Source organism: Pollicipes pollicipes, unplaced genomic scaffold (genome assembly GCF_011947565.3).
Source record: "Pollicipes pollicipes isolate AB1234 unplaced genomic scaffold, Ppol_2.1 Scaffold_2555;HRSCAF=2994_pilon_pilon_pilon, whole genome shotgun sequence".
Classification (NCBI taxonomy): Eukaryota; Metazoa; Arthropoda; class Thecostraca; order Pollicipedomorpha; family Pollicipedidae; genus Pollicipes; species Pollicipes pollicipes.
The window spans coordinates 39,522,247-39,536,695 of NW_023596136.1; the positions used below are offsets into that span (position 1 = coordinate 39,522,247).

The window sequence follows — 14,449 nt, forward strand, 5'->3', positions numbered from 1 at the left end:
TTAGGTGCGTATTTATTTGGATTTTGTTTTCCATGCCCACAAAATTGCAATATTTTACTCTCTGCTCCTAAATCATAACGTTTTACTCCCTGGTCCAAAATCCTCACGTTCTACTCCCTGTAGCATATTGCTGACTACTTCCAAACCCAAATTTGAGCTGACATGGGAGGTCGCCGGATGACCTCGAATGTCAAACCAGACATATTGAACCCTGACGACACCAAGCCACCCACAGACCTTCGTTTCGCAGAGCTAGCGCAATGTCAGGTCCACGAACTGCTCGCCATTCCTCCGCCAACGACACTATTCGAAATAGATGCTGTCCGGCAAAGGCTGAAGAATTCTGCCATTTGTTGTTAAAAACTGCATGAAGCTGCAATCAATGCCTGCAGAGATTGCTTCATGCAGAGAGGCTGATCAATGGCTTATGGCAAACGTGCCGGTCGAGTTGAGCCACGCCGCATGGCTCAGAGAGACATGGCTCGTCCCGCGGTGGAGCCTGTTACGACACATTCAATGTGAAATTCACGTTCGGTTTTGCAGCGCTGCAGCTCAGCGCGCGTAAGTGTGTGTGTTTTTTATGCTGCTACGTCCGCGCGCTATTGCTGTTTTCGTCCCAGCTTTGAAGATCTAGATAACGTAAAACCAGGCATTTTGGAGTCCGGAGAAAATTAGACGCATTTTCAAGCTAGTGCTTGACGCAGATTCTTAGCCAAATTCGTTAGCTTAATTGTCGTCTCTACGCCAACGTCAGAAGAAAGTGGAGGCATTCATGGATGCAAGCGTTGTTGCATAGAATGTTGCAGTGCACAGCATGTTTAGTTCCGCGGAAGCTTGAAAATTAATGTTTTGCCCGGTATTTTGCTTCGCATTTTGCATTTTTGCTGTCCTGCCCAGACCAGGTGAGATATTGAACCGAGTTAGCCAGATTATGATGCACAATAAATATTTACAGCCATAACCTTATAAGCAATGTAACAAATCCTTCAAGGCGTAAGTAATCTAGTTTCCGAGCCTAAGTTTAAGTGGTTTACAAGCTGCATTGTATTCAATATTAAATTGAATGAAATAATTTCTGTTTGAGATAAACAACGTTGAAAGTGATCCGAAACATTTCATCTGAAACAGGATAATGGCAGGAATAGGCTGACTAGGCACCATACCAATTTTGGATTATCTTACTATCTCCGAGAACAGAGTACTTAACTTAAATACCGATGCTCCGACACAACGATCTACGTCTTCAGTTTAGCGTTGGGCATGTCATGGTGACGTCGCAGCTTGAAATAGCGTTTGTGTGTACGGCTTTAGCTCCAATGCAGTCTGACATCCTCCAAAAAGAAACTCATCGTATCATTGAATACATACGGCACATTTTGCCAACGCGTAACTTAATAAAGCGTGCGACTGTGAAGCAACATTGACGACGGCCATGTTTCAACCTGACACTAGAAATCAACATTTTGTAGCTGCTTTCCATGGGCTGGAGCCTCCCAGCTGAGTTAAGATGCACTGGCCGTTATTAAATCTCTCGGAAAACGAACTGCTGCCTCCGACAGCGGCGCAGGCGACCTCTGCCGCGGCTGTGTCGAGATAACGGGGCTCTTAGTGCCGGAGACAGCCATTGTCCAAGTGTTGAACAGAACGCGGCGTCATGTAGAGACGGCGGCCGCGAGGCGTCCGCCCGCCATTACCGTCCATGATGCACGCTTGCCCCCTGGGATACCGGACCGCGCCGACTTCGCTCCCGGCAGCGTCACCAGGCGCGTCCGCTGAGTGAGTGTGGAGAAGAGGAAAGCACCGGCCGGACTTTTCATGCCACTGCGGTAGTCAGTCGCCAAGCGCTACTTCAACCAGATGGAGCGCATGAAAAGAACGTCAACTTCACCTGGAGCGAAACATGTTGGTGCTTGAACTGGAGCTACATATTACTGACTGGCTATCTGGTGTTGGCTGGTAATCGGTAATTTTCTGAATGTCGGGCAATTTGATTCCGAGCGTGATGGGCATGTTGCATGCACCAATCTGTTTGCGCTGTTTGAATGGCGTTAAAGTGCTGTCAAAATATAACCCAGACCTGGTGGCGCCGCGACTTCTACCCCAAATGTTACATACAACTTGCGAGTTTTGGCCATGGCAAGGTAATATGTATGAAAGCGTAATTGCCACTCAGTCCATACTCCGCTTGGGGAGTGAGTAGGGCCAGTGGGTTCCAAGGGCACTCTCATTGAAAGAAAACGATGAGGGGTATGAACATGCGATGTTGGCCAACCACGCTGTCATAAAACCGTACTTGAATTCGTAAATGTACGCTTTTCAGAGCTTTAACTCAGTGACGTCGTTCGGAATGATGATCAGGACCACGCATCCTTCACATGGCAGAGAGACACTATAAATAGCGCTTTACCAGACTGAACTATCCACCTCAGGACAGCATGAATTTAAACCAACTCTGGCTAAGCTTCGCGAAGGCCATTAGCATATTTGATGAACAGATGGAGCTTTAAAATGGGAACGCTAATGAACAGCATGCAGGGGATACGTGTCGGAGAGCAAGTCCCCTTGTTCACCAAAAACAAAGGTGGTAGGGCCATACATGCAACAGACACGAATGCGGGGTCACCGTCTCTTTGTCATTTAGTTGTGAAGTCAGTTGAACGCAGTTGTAGGCACATTTGCTTCGGCGGTTGATAGAGCATTGCCGGCTGCAACCAGCTGAAAATTTTACACTCGTCTACCCGAGGTTACCAAACTGTACACATTCATACTCTTTCAGATTAAACCCCAAATTTCTTATGTTTGTGCCAAGCCCCCTACGTTGGCTTTCAACGATGCCTGTTATTTCCTAAGCATCATTATTTCCATGCTCTGTCCAAATATTAACACTGCATTACCCAAATATGGCTCTAAGGGCATTCAGTGGAGCGCGTGAAGAAATAACGGGCTGTTCAGACGACTTCGCCATTCGCCGTTCTTTGACTTTGCCCGGCCGGTTTTTGACTGGGCAAGTTACAATGCTGTCATTTGCGTCCTCTACTAAGGGCAGATGGCGACAAAATAGACAGCATGACTCACATAATTTTACCAATGTGCAAATGAGGCATAGTTGCAATATAATCTTACCATCAAAAATGATTGTGAGCTTTCAGTCATGAATCAAACACATGACAACTGTTACACACAAGAATAGCCCAACTGTGTGTAAGGAGGGATGTTTCCCGCGAACTTACAGAGTACCCAAATAGCATCGCAATGAAGCGTGTTGGTAGCAATACATGATACCGTTCGACACAAAACCAAAGCATTCACAATTGTGCGTGGACAGCTAAAATTGTAGCTTTGACTAGTCACACACTCTTCCATGAGGCTAGCATTTTTCGTCCACCAGTGAATTACAGGAAGTATGCCACAATCATGTTTCAAATGTAGTCAATCTGAGTATTCTCTTCATTCTAAAATGGCCTAGAACCTCCTTCATACTCTAATCATTTCTTGGTTTTTCGTCAAATATTAAGTATTTCCACCTAAGCCAACTAAGCATGGGATGTTATGAGGTGGGATTTCACCCTTTTATTTTCTCACTCCGGACTCACTTTCTCTGATTTTTTCATGAACGTATACGTTAACAGGAGCTTTGACAGCCATTTTCAGATTTTGGACGCGTAATCAGCCTGGTATTTTGCAAAATCCCGGGCGAGTATCATATCTAGCTCGTACTAGGCTCATCATAGATTTGCCGCTTTAAAATGTGGTTTGAAACAATCAGACTATCTGGGTAAGCCAATTCTATTTCCGTTGTCCCCTTCGGCTGCCATTGTTCCAGTTCCTCTTAACCTGCATTCACTGTGCAGTTCATGGCAACACAATCCTTGTGTCCTTTACCTCGAAGGCTGGGGCTGAGCCTCCACACAGAGGCTCGAAGCTGCAGCGTAGAGTTCGCTGCCCGTTCGGTGACCAGCGCCGTACGATGACCCGCGTCCGTTCCGATCCAGATGATCTCGGGTGGCGCCGTCACCGCGTGTACTTGGCCTCGGCGGCGACCATCAAACACAGCTACGACGGCGACACGAGCGTCTCTCGTATTAGCGTTTACAGTCAAGCACCCCTAAGACGATACGAGTCTCTGCTTTCAGCGGAGACAGTCCAACAAAACTACGACTACGATGAGTACGACCCGAGCGCACTGTACCAGCCTCAGTTCGTCTCGGTGCCAGGGGGGCACACGGTGAAGAAGGGAGATACAGTCGTGCTGCCCTGCGTCGTTCAAGATCTCGGTGAGTGACCCTTCTTCCAGTGCAGAGCCTTGTCTCAAATATTGGAGCTAGAGGGAACAAATCAGGATGTGGTCGCATAGTCGGACCTTAAATGGCGTCGTTGGCAGAGGGATGAAAAAATCTTCCCGATCACATCGGTTGTAGCATGCATGTCGCATCCAATGTGTGCCGATGGTAATACAATCGACCTAATATGCCGTCGTTGGCAAAAAAAAGAAAAAAAGATGAAAAACACGCTCCGATGACGTCTGTTGGGGCATGCATGTCGCATCCAATGTCGGCCAATGGGGATATAATTGATTTATAGCAACCTGGCAAGTGTTTGTTCCCTTGCCCTAAAGGACAACACCCACGATTCTACCGGTATTCGACTGTCGTCACGGAGCCCGGGTGAATGCCTGCCGTAGATGACTGTCGCAGAACCTGCCGCATCGCCCGCGACCTGCGGGCTGAAGCGGGCGTGCCCGGAGCCCGCGTCCCTCTCCGCCGGCCCGTTTCCTCGAGCGCTGCCTGCTCCGCATGCATCCCGCCGCGGGCTCGGGATGCGCACGGAAGGCGTCGCGTGTCCCGGGTCCGCTCCCACGCACCGATCCAATATTTATGGCGTCCGCGGGAAGCCGGATCCGTTATGGTGTCGGTATCGACGGATGGCGGGGCGGGGAGGGGCAGGCTAGGCCACTGGGCCCGCCCCCTGGGAGCGAACGGCCGCCCGAGACTACAGGGCGCGGCGGCCGGAAGCGTGCGTGCGCTGTGCGCGGACGGCGCCGCTCGGCCGCCAATGACGTCACAGGATGTTGGGATTGGGATGTCGGAGGAGGACCGGCAGTGACTCATTGTGTCTCGTTCAAACCGAGCTTAGCCTTGAACCAGACGCCTGGAGGGAGACGATGGCTGGTATCTCGCAGCTCCTCCACTGCGCTCGAAATAGACACATATCCGGTTTTTTTTTAAACAACGCTGCGGCTGTGACCCTGGCATGCCAAGCGTGCCCTCGTGCCGTATGACTTGATGCCTGGGACGGTGCAACCTAGAAAGTTGCACCGTACTTAGCGAAGGCTTAAGGTCATGCAAACCAACCAATAATCGGCATGTGTTGTGATGTGCCTGGGCAATGTAGACTTCACTTCGTTGGTTAAACACGAAATCCACTAATTTCGGCACATCACCAATATTCTTGCCACACGTACCATCCAAGGTGTGTAACAGGCCCCTCCCAACAGTAAATGGACTGCGCGAGTAGCGCAGGGGGCGCATTGATATCGGTGTGCGGTTGCTTTGTTGTATGTGTCTGTGCAATGGTTCTGTGAACGCGTCTGGACCCAGGGTCGATGGCTCATCGGACGGCAGACCATTGTAGCCAAACGCTCATCGTGTTGGTACAGAGAATATCGCTGCACATAACACCGACAGCGCGAAATGGATGGGAATTAAAACACTCTTGGGAAGGTGCTGAACAGGATCACTTGACATGAAATTAATTTGATCAAAACGTGTCAGCTTGACATTGGCTTGGCTGGAAAGGGAGACGCCAGGTGTATAAGTGTGTTCTTTTTAATATTATCACACGATCAGTCAGACACATTAAAATTGTTAACGATATGCGATAGCGAATGCATGCCAGGGCTGTGCTCGCGACTCCTTAGCTTAGAAACTTGCACAGCAAGCATCCGAGATGCTACTCATATAGTACCATATACATACGCACAGCTGCTGTTCACGTCAGCAAATTTCATTTCAGGCATTCGCCTCCTGTAGCACGGGCAAGGAGATAGAACATCCCCAGCTACTAACGCGTGTCTTTGTGTCGGCACGATGCAGGCACGATGTCCGTGATGTGGAAGCGACAGACCTTGCTGCTGACGTTGAAGAACCAGGTGGTGCGAGAACAGAACCGTCTCCGCCTTCTGGACGGCTACAACCTGCAGATCAGTCAGGCGCGGCCCGGGGACGCCGACGTCTACACCTGCTCCGTGGCGCTCAATGACAGGGACCTGGAGCAGACACAGACGCTGGACGTCCAGTGTGAGTACATGCTGAACGTTGCGCTTCGAGGCGGACTCGGGTTAAGCCTGAGACTGGACGTCCGGTATGGGCACACGTGGGTCGTCCTGTGGAGTCACGTGGTAGCGTAGTTGTCTTAACCGGCGCAATCCGAAGGTCACGCTTACCTGAATGGAACCTGCGCTTCGCACAATCGCGGGATGCCCTTGTTGTGCCCATCATTTGACAATTCCCCATCGGCCAGAGATCGCTGTGTATGCATTCCCTTCCCATCGAGGAGAGCTTCTCTTGCCAGATCGGTAGGATGTCTCCAGTGCGGCTAACCTATGTCTGGCTCGCAGCAGAGCAGTACCGAGCGGGAGGACAAGCGAGGTCACGCGCCATATTGTCTAGGTCCTGAATGGCTTGAGCACGCTCCACATGTGCAGACAGCAGGGAGGTTCACGGTTAAGGATGCTTTCCTTTGTGAAGTTTACGCGCCAAGTGTGAAGACAACCGGAGTGATGTGAAAACAGATGGGCTCAACACTTCAGCAATAATTCCCGTCTTGCATCGTTCCGAGCGGCAGAAAACCAGTCGTCAGAGAATCGCCGAGTCGCCGAATTGCAAACCGAAATGTCCAGGCCACGTGATGCGGCTGACAGTAGCCTGGTCCACCATGGCTCCTAGCTTCCTGCAAACGGCTCCCAGAGGATTTGTTTCGTGTTTTGGTGCCGGCGCAGCTTACCACGAGCGGTATTCAATCCGATTAAGTTGGCGACGCCACGGTGCGAGCGTCTGAGGCCGTTGTGGAAGTGGATGGGTATGCTTGTACTGGTGAAGGAGTGCCATCCGCCTGGCAAAGGACAACGAGGAAGAGAGAGAAGAGATGAGAGACAGATCTCTTAGCTTGAGAGATGGAGAGAAAGAGGAAGAAGAGATCTAGAGAGATAGAGCCTATCGAGGATGCCTCCTCCCACGCGTCCGAGTAGCTCTGGTCAGCGATATCTCGAGACCGATGCGAGATCTTCTCGATAGAGACCCTGGAGTTTGTTTACGTAGTGAAATTGCCAACCCCTGATGGTACGTTGCAACCTCTGATGGTAGCTCCATGCAATTTTCGGTGGCAGTAATCCCTCTGCTTATGAAAATGTCCTTCATCTCTTTGTGACACAGGACTGAACTGTTTGATCAAAGGTAGCTATCTTACAGCAATCTGTGACAGTGGAGTGGTTATGTGAGACGATGCTGCCGTTATGTGAGATGAAGAACGAGAGGAGCCAGGAAAAGTAAAGGGAGAGAAGGGGAGAGGCAGAAGGTATGGGAAGGAATATTGGGATGGGCTGGTAGACAAAGAATGGTGGGATAGGAAAGGGTAGGAAGAGAGGAAATTGCTTAGCGCTGAACAAGTGCAGCAGCCGCGCGTACATTTATAGAACCATCGTCCCAGTGATGTACAGATCCCTACACTGTTCTGGTCTCGCAGAGAAACGCAGCCATATTCGGTTCGGGCTCCGGCACCTCATGGGGTCGAATGCGTTTTTAGGTGCGAATATATTCCCCGACCAGAAATGAAAGATTTGTTACGGTCGGTCATGGCATGGTTCGAGATAAAAATCACAGCCTACAGCACTACGCGGCGAAGTGGCTAGTGCAACATTATCTATAGCCCGGACCACGTGCCAGGAAGGATTTATAAAAGGAATTTGTGATTGAGGTATGCAATGTGTGATTGAGAGATTGGACGAACCACTAAGACCAAAAAACATATCAACAAATTGCTAACGTAAGGGTTTACCAGTCTGAATCACTAGCCATGAGTGCCTCGTGCGAATTGCACATATTCCACCCACACAGCAATTCGCGTGACAAACTTCTTCAATGTGCATCGCAGCAGCCAGCTTTTATAGCCGCTGGGACTGCTTTTCCTTTGTGTTGCTGGGTGCTAACACCGGAAGAACTCATATCAGCTAGAAAATGGCCGTCGGTCGGCCGTCAAATTAGACCGTATCAGTAGCAGCCTGCCGCCTGTACTGTTTTTACGACGTCGACTGCGCTCCATGCGGCAACAGACCCAGGTATTTTGCACCGCGTTCGTACTGGCAAATTGTCTGACAAGTGGTAGATCTTGAGGTCACACCCAGGTCAGGTAAAACATGAAAATACTAGGGCCAAGGTAACGTGGTCGCTTACCGGTGCTTGTCATGGGCAGGAACTTGAGACCATCTTCAGTCGTGTGTCTAACTTCCCTGCTGTTGTCTGCGGGAGCGCGACGGCCGCCCAGCTCCGCTTTTCCGTGTTCCGTGTTCGTCCGTGTTCACTCCGCCACCTCTCGCAGATGGACCCTTCGTCCGGACGGTCCCGGAGAGTGGGCAGATCATTGTGGACCAGGGCCAGAACGCCAGCCTGGAGTGTCACGCGCGCGGCAACCCCAAGCCCAGGGTGCGCTGGAGGAAAAAGGTGGGTACAGCGCTGCCTTGCGGGCGTACGCGCATTGTCCCACATGTGATTGACGACTTTTGTTTGGGCGGTTGCATTGCGGCAGTGACTTTTGATTGGACCTATGCTTTAGATATTCGCCAAGATCCAGGGTAATGAAACCTGAGCTGGTATTGCAGGCTGATTACACTCTGGCAGGCCACTGGAATAATTATCAGTCAACTACACTATAGGAACCGCACGTATAAGCAATTTGGTAAGTAGAAATTACTTGCTATGGTTCGAGGGAATCTAGGTCCCGGAAATACATTTGCTCAACGTGGTCCAGACAAAATTAAGTGCTGGAGTGTCTTAATCAATACAGATATCTGCCATCCCACTTAATAACATGTTTGGCCTATTTCAAACGTAATTACTAGCCCGGACAAAACACAGATGGCGTTTCGATTACAAGCTGGGCGTGCCGCTGGCGCCGTACGTGATTCACACAGACCTTCTCACCGGCTCACCCCCAACAGCTCAATCCGTCACAATCTCAATCAATGAATGTCTGAACTCGGGACAACGCTGAAATTGCCTCAGGGACGCGTCTTTTCCCCTCACCTTCCCGCTGATTGGCCGAGGCGGGACTAATTGATATCGCCGCTGCTTAATGCGCGCGGCGTCGATCGCCACCGGTATTATTTATGCACGGTCGCGGGCGCGTTTGTCGGGTATAATTCCAGCCGTGACATATCTGACCGATCGGCCGTCGTCACGGTACTCAGCGCTCCTCCCCTTCCCCCCCTCCCCCCCCCCCCCCTCCCGACTGATCGCTACTCACTCCACCGTGTGGCTAGCGTTCCATGGCACAACGCCCTGCTCTTCGGTTGGCGAGGAAAGGCTAGTATTGACGGTTATTAATTGCTGGTTGGAAGGCGAGCCTTTGTGGGTGCACTCGTGCTGAAAAACCCATGTTTGCGCACACGGTGCGTATCGACATTCTGAACGATTCCGCTGGAGCACGCACTGATAGCTAGCAATAATCGTCGCAAGGATGAGAGCTACTGGCATCGCTGTACTTGAAAAAGACCAATAAGGTCCGCCACGTAAATGAACTGAAGTTGAAATTCACTATGTTTATTATTTACTATGTTTACTTACTATTTACTGCATTCAATCTACTTTGCTTATTTATTTACTCCGAGTACACAAAAGACTTTGCTGCGGAAGTCAAGCGGAATTTCCACCCAGTCCAGTGATGGACAGGCATGTTTTGCTTTCCCAAAATCTCTGCTACTCCCAAACGCCCACCGGCCCCGTCTCCGGCGCCAACCTCACCGCGGCGTGCTTGACGGCAGGTGCACAGCACGCACAGCATGGTGGAGCTGAGCCGGGGGGAGCGGCTGCACCTGGCGAAGGTGACGCGCTCCGACGGCGGCCTGTACGAGTGCGTGGCCGACAACAGCATCGGCGACACGGTCACCGCCCCGGTCAACCTCCAGGTGCTCTGTGAGTCCCGTGACGTCATGTCGGGGCGTGTGCCGGAGACGCGGTCTCCTGCCGTGGTTCGAGGCTGCCGATTGGGTGGAGGTAGCGTTCCAGACCCGATGACTATGCGGAGCGCCACGGGGAAGGTGCGGCGCTGCCGCCAGCACATAGGATGAGATGCAGCGTCGGCTGCGGGGTGTGGGAGAGGCTCCGCGGTAAGCAGCCGTCATTGGGACTGCCGGCGAGCCGCCTGCGCGACAGACGCCCGCTGGGTTATGCCAACCGCGCTGGAAATCGATACCGCAGGACCGCCTCAGCTCCTATTGTTATTTATTGGCCGCGTCCATTTTTGAGCTGCCACAGAGGGCATCGATTCATCATGTCCTAATGCTGCCGGGGATCACGACTACGGCACTGGCTGGCTGGCTCGGCGGCCCCGGCGCTCCTGGCACGGCGGGCGTCCCCGGCGCGTCTACGCTGACAACGGACCCTGTTCCCGCAGACAAGCCGGAGACGGAGGTGGAGCGCAGTACCGTGTACACCGGGGAGGGCTTCAAAGCGCAGTTAGTGTGCTTTGTCCACGCCGACCCCATCGCCGAGGTTAGTCTCCGCTCACCGTGTGTCGTTTTCTAAGGCTTTGGCTCCCCACAGAGCGGCTGGATTAAGGTGAAGGAGGCTGACGCTCCGAGATAAGAGAACGGAGGAGGAAATGATGTCTCACGCCTCTGTATAGCCTGTTCGAGTTTGCTAAGTGGTGAGCTTGACGTGATGTGGCTCGCAGCGAAGCGGATTTTACCGTTCATGATATTAAAGGGCCAAATGTCAACACAGGTCGGTCGTTCACACTGTTATGACGGGGCGGCGTGAGCCTGCAGCCACGTGATGACCTGCCGTCGCCGCAGGTGAAGTGGAGCCGAGTTAACTCTCCGATCGACTATAGTCGAGCAACGCTGTCAAACGACATCATGATCGGAACGCGCCACACGCTCACCATCGACAACGTCCAGCTGGACGACTTCGACACGTACATGTGCACAGCGCGGAACGGGCTCGGTTCGGCGTACAGCAAGATCGCGGTGTCAGGTCAGTCAGGATCTCACGACTTTTGAACGGGTGCGTTTGATCCCAGTGGTGGGATCAGGTATTTGCGATGACAGTTTTAAAGGTCGCTGCACTGCACCTGGCAATATGCACTACCATATGCGTCTGAAGGTTTGCTGTAAAGCTTCACTGTGAACCGTTCACACGCGTGCTTCTTTTGCACCATAAAGGCACCTTGATTTACAGGGCGGGGTTTCGCGCGGCTGATTTTTTTGGAAACAATAGGCATTGTGCTAAGATCTCATTCAATGCATGGTAAACCAGACGAGACGATTCCGATTCCCTCTGTGGACCATTCTGAAATAAATAGCGTTGTTTTTTATTTACCATCATTTACATGACTACGACATCTCCCCAATGCGGAGAGTAGTTGAAAATTTCACCCTACGGCCATACTATGGCGATCGCAGGGTGCAATTTGTCCATTTTGACTGTGTGATAACTACCATGCGTCTTGCTTGTCATGAATGTTGGCGTAGAAATATAACACGATATTTAGAAATGAAACTTCTCCAGAATTTTGAGGAGACATTTGCGTTTCAGGAGGTCAAAATGTTAGGTGAAATCAAGCAAATGACTTTTGTAATGTTTTGTCCGGTGCTGATATTTAGAAAATTGATGCTCCTGTTACGTCAAGAACTGCCAATGCCACGGCAATGCGGAGGATGGCGTTGAATAGCTCTCGCCAAACTTCATCGGATTCATATTAAAAAATGTTGACATGTGTGGCCTATGATATGTTACGCGGCAATGGAATGCATGCCATTTTTACATAGACTCGTCCGGCGATATCAATAATTAAACAAGCCACCGCAGTGAAAACAGCTTTAGTAAGGATTTTTAAAGCTGTAAGATATTTGTAATTGAGCTGTAACTTCTATGACCATCGAAGGGTCAAATTCAGTCACAAATGTCAAAGTTTCTTGAATTTGACCTCAGATGATAGGTCTTTGCAAATGCCAGCAGGACGTTATACGCACACTTCCGACTGCTGAAGAAAAGAACCTTTTTTACGAACACATATTTTTGTGGAAAACAATAGCTTTTTTCAATTTTGGAGAAAAAAGTCCCACATATGACCTTGAGAAAAAGGCATTGGGCATGAACCGCTAAAGTCAGAAAGTTCAAGGCTTCACAACGTCAGTGGAACAGTATGTGAATGCCACCACAAACTTTCAACGGCGTGCTCAAACCGGTCTGGCGTTATTCTGGAAGCCTTAAGCCACCCTGGTTCGGCGAGGGTTGAAAACATTTTATCACCAAACTAAATATTTGTTGCCGTATATCACCAAACAAAGTTGTATTTTTAAGAAATGCCATAGAGATGACTCATATTACAATTATGACGCACGGCTGACCTTGCAATAGTGCAGAGTAGTGACCTACTTGACTCTCCCCTGGTAATCGCAAGCGGACCTCAGTAGGCCCATTCACGCCAGTTCCTCTCTCGTCCTGTGCCGATATCCCAACATGACGTCACACCAATCAATATTCAGGTCTGTCGTTCTTGAAGCCATGCATTATTCGTGTATAAGCAGCATGATAACAGATTCAAGTGCAGCTAAAACAGATAGGCTGTCGACGTCAGGGGAGATGGCTTGCTGTCTAACGACAAAGCCAGATACCCTTGCCATACATTTATGGATGATTGGCGTGTTCATGTGGTTTTACTTTTGGCCCACCTTTTTGCACGACTTCAGATGGAGTCAGAATTCTCTTTGTCATTTTAACACGACGACAAAAACGTGCGAAATTCTGCCTGCTTTGAAATGCTACAATACAGAGCATTAAACCATGATTTAATTCCCACAAATATCGGGTACTATTCAAACAAGTAATTGCATTTGCAATATTAATGTCCATTGTAATGTTATACATTTCAAAGTCAAAGTCACGTTGCCTGCATAGTGTAAAATTTACAGCAGGCGCCACCATAGCACGCGCGAGCCTCTTCGGTTGGCGGAAACAAAAAGCCTGTTTTAGGCTACGATGTTTTTATTTTGCTTTGGCTGGACCACTAAGTCCATTCACCATACAGATCCTGCAAATAACCAACATCCTAGGGAACATCCATCGTACTTGTCAACCGCGACCGGATGGGTGGCATTGTTTTTGCTTCGTTGATTGATGAAACGCCGCCATCTGAAAAAAAGCAAATGTTTGGTCGGGTTGATACTCTGCGACCTTTGCAGCCAAGGACTGTCAAATTTTGTAACAAGATTAGTTTCAGAAAGTTCTGCTCCTCCGCTCACTGAAGTGATAGAGCTCCTAGCGCAGCCCTTATATATCGTAGACAAGCCGTTTGTGAATTGAATACGTTTTTGTGCACAAATTTTTAGCCCTAGTCACATCACAAACTGGTGGAGACACCAAGCATGACTGGATGCAAATCTGTATCCCATGATGTTCCGCCCATCCGCGTTTCCCGCCTCCCCCTGCCCCCCCCCCCCCCCCCCCCCGCTCGGCCTTGTCCACCCTCATTCCCCTCCCCCTCCCTCTGCCCGGGCAATACATGGACGCTCTGTCAACATATTGTTTCATTAGCCCGACATCCAATAAGCGACCACAAACTAGTCGGGCAGCGTCCGTTCGCCTTCTTCCAGGGGTGGCCGACAAGGTGGAGGTGATCAGTACGCCGATGGACGGGGACTCGGAGTCGTACGACCTCGCCTGGAAGGTGAAGAGCTACAGTCCGATCATCGAGTACAAGATCGCCTACCGCAAGACCAAGGTGAGGAGTGGTCCGCCAGAGTTACAGTTGGAGAGTTAGAGTACAAGATCGGCTACCGCAAGACCAAGGTGAGGAGTGGTCCGCCAGAGTTACAGTTGGAGAGTTAGAGCACAAGATCGGCTACCGCAAGACCAAGGTGAGGAGTGGTCCGCCAGAGTTACAGCTGGAGAGTTAAGTAGAGTTAATGGTTGACGACGAGATGAACTACCACCATGTAAAAAGTACAATTCTACGGCTATACGAGTTTTGCACAATCATATTCGTTGTAATAAAGGTATGAAGCCGAAATATCAAAATATACATTTCTTCCTTCTCTTGGTTATTATATGAGGCATAGGGCCAACAATGCGGTCATATCGATATGTAAAATTATTCTAGGAAATGCACTTAGCAACTCACATAGACATGTACACCATTTTATTATCAGCAAAAGGCGTCGCTTGCAACGAATACG

General features: G+C 50.1%; 1 protein-coding gene across 1 annotated transcript in view; it reads left to right on the forward strand.

Annotated features, from left to right (window-relative positions):
* Positions 1-14,449, forward strand: part of LOC119103800 (contactin-3) — a 43,167-nt gene that overhangs the window by 18,209 nt on the left and 10,509 nt on the right. Inside the window, exons 3-9 of the mRNA XM_037227457.1 lie at positions 4,134-4,274; positions 6,093-6,296; positions 8,593-8,714; positions 10,034-10,184; positions 10,666-10,763; positions 11,066-11,246; positions 13,868-13,995. Coding sequence (XP_037083352.1) covers positions 4,134-4,274; positions 6,093-6,296; positions 8,593-8,714; positions 10,034-10,184; positions 10,666-10,763; positions 11,066-11,246; positions 13,868-13,995 — 1,025 coding nt within the window. The remainder of the gene's footprint in view (positions 1-4,133; positions 4,275-6,092; positions 6,297-8,592; positions 8,715-10,033; positions 10,185-10,665; positions 10,764-11,065; positions 11,247-13,867; positions 13,996-14,449) is intronic.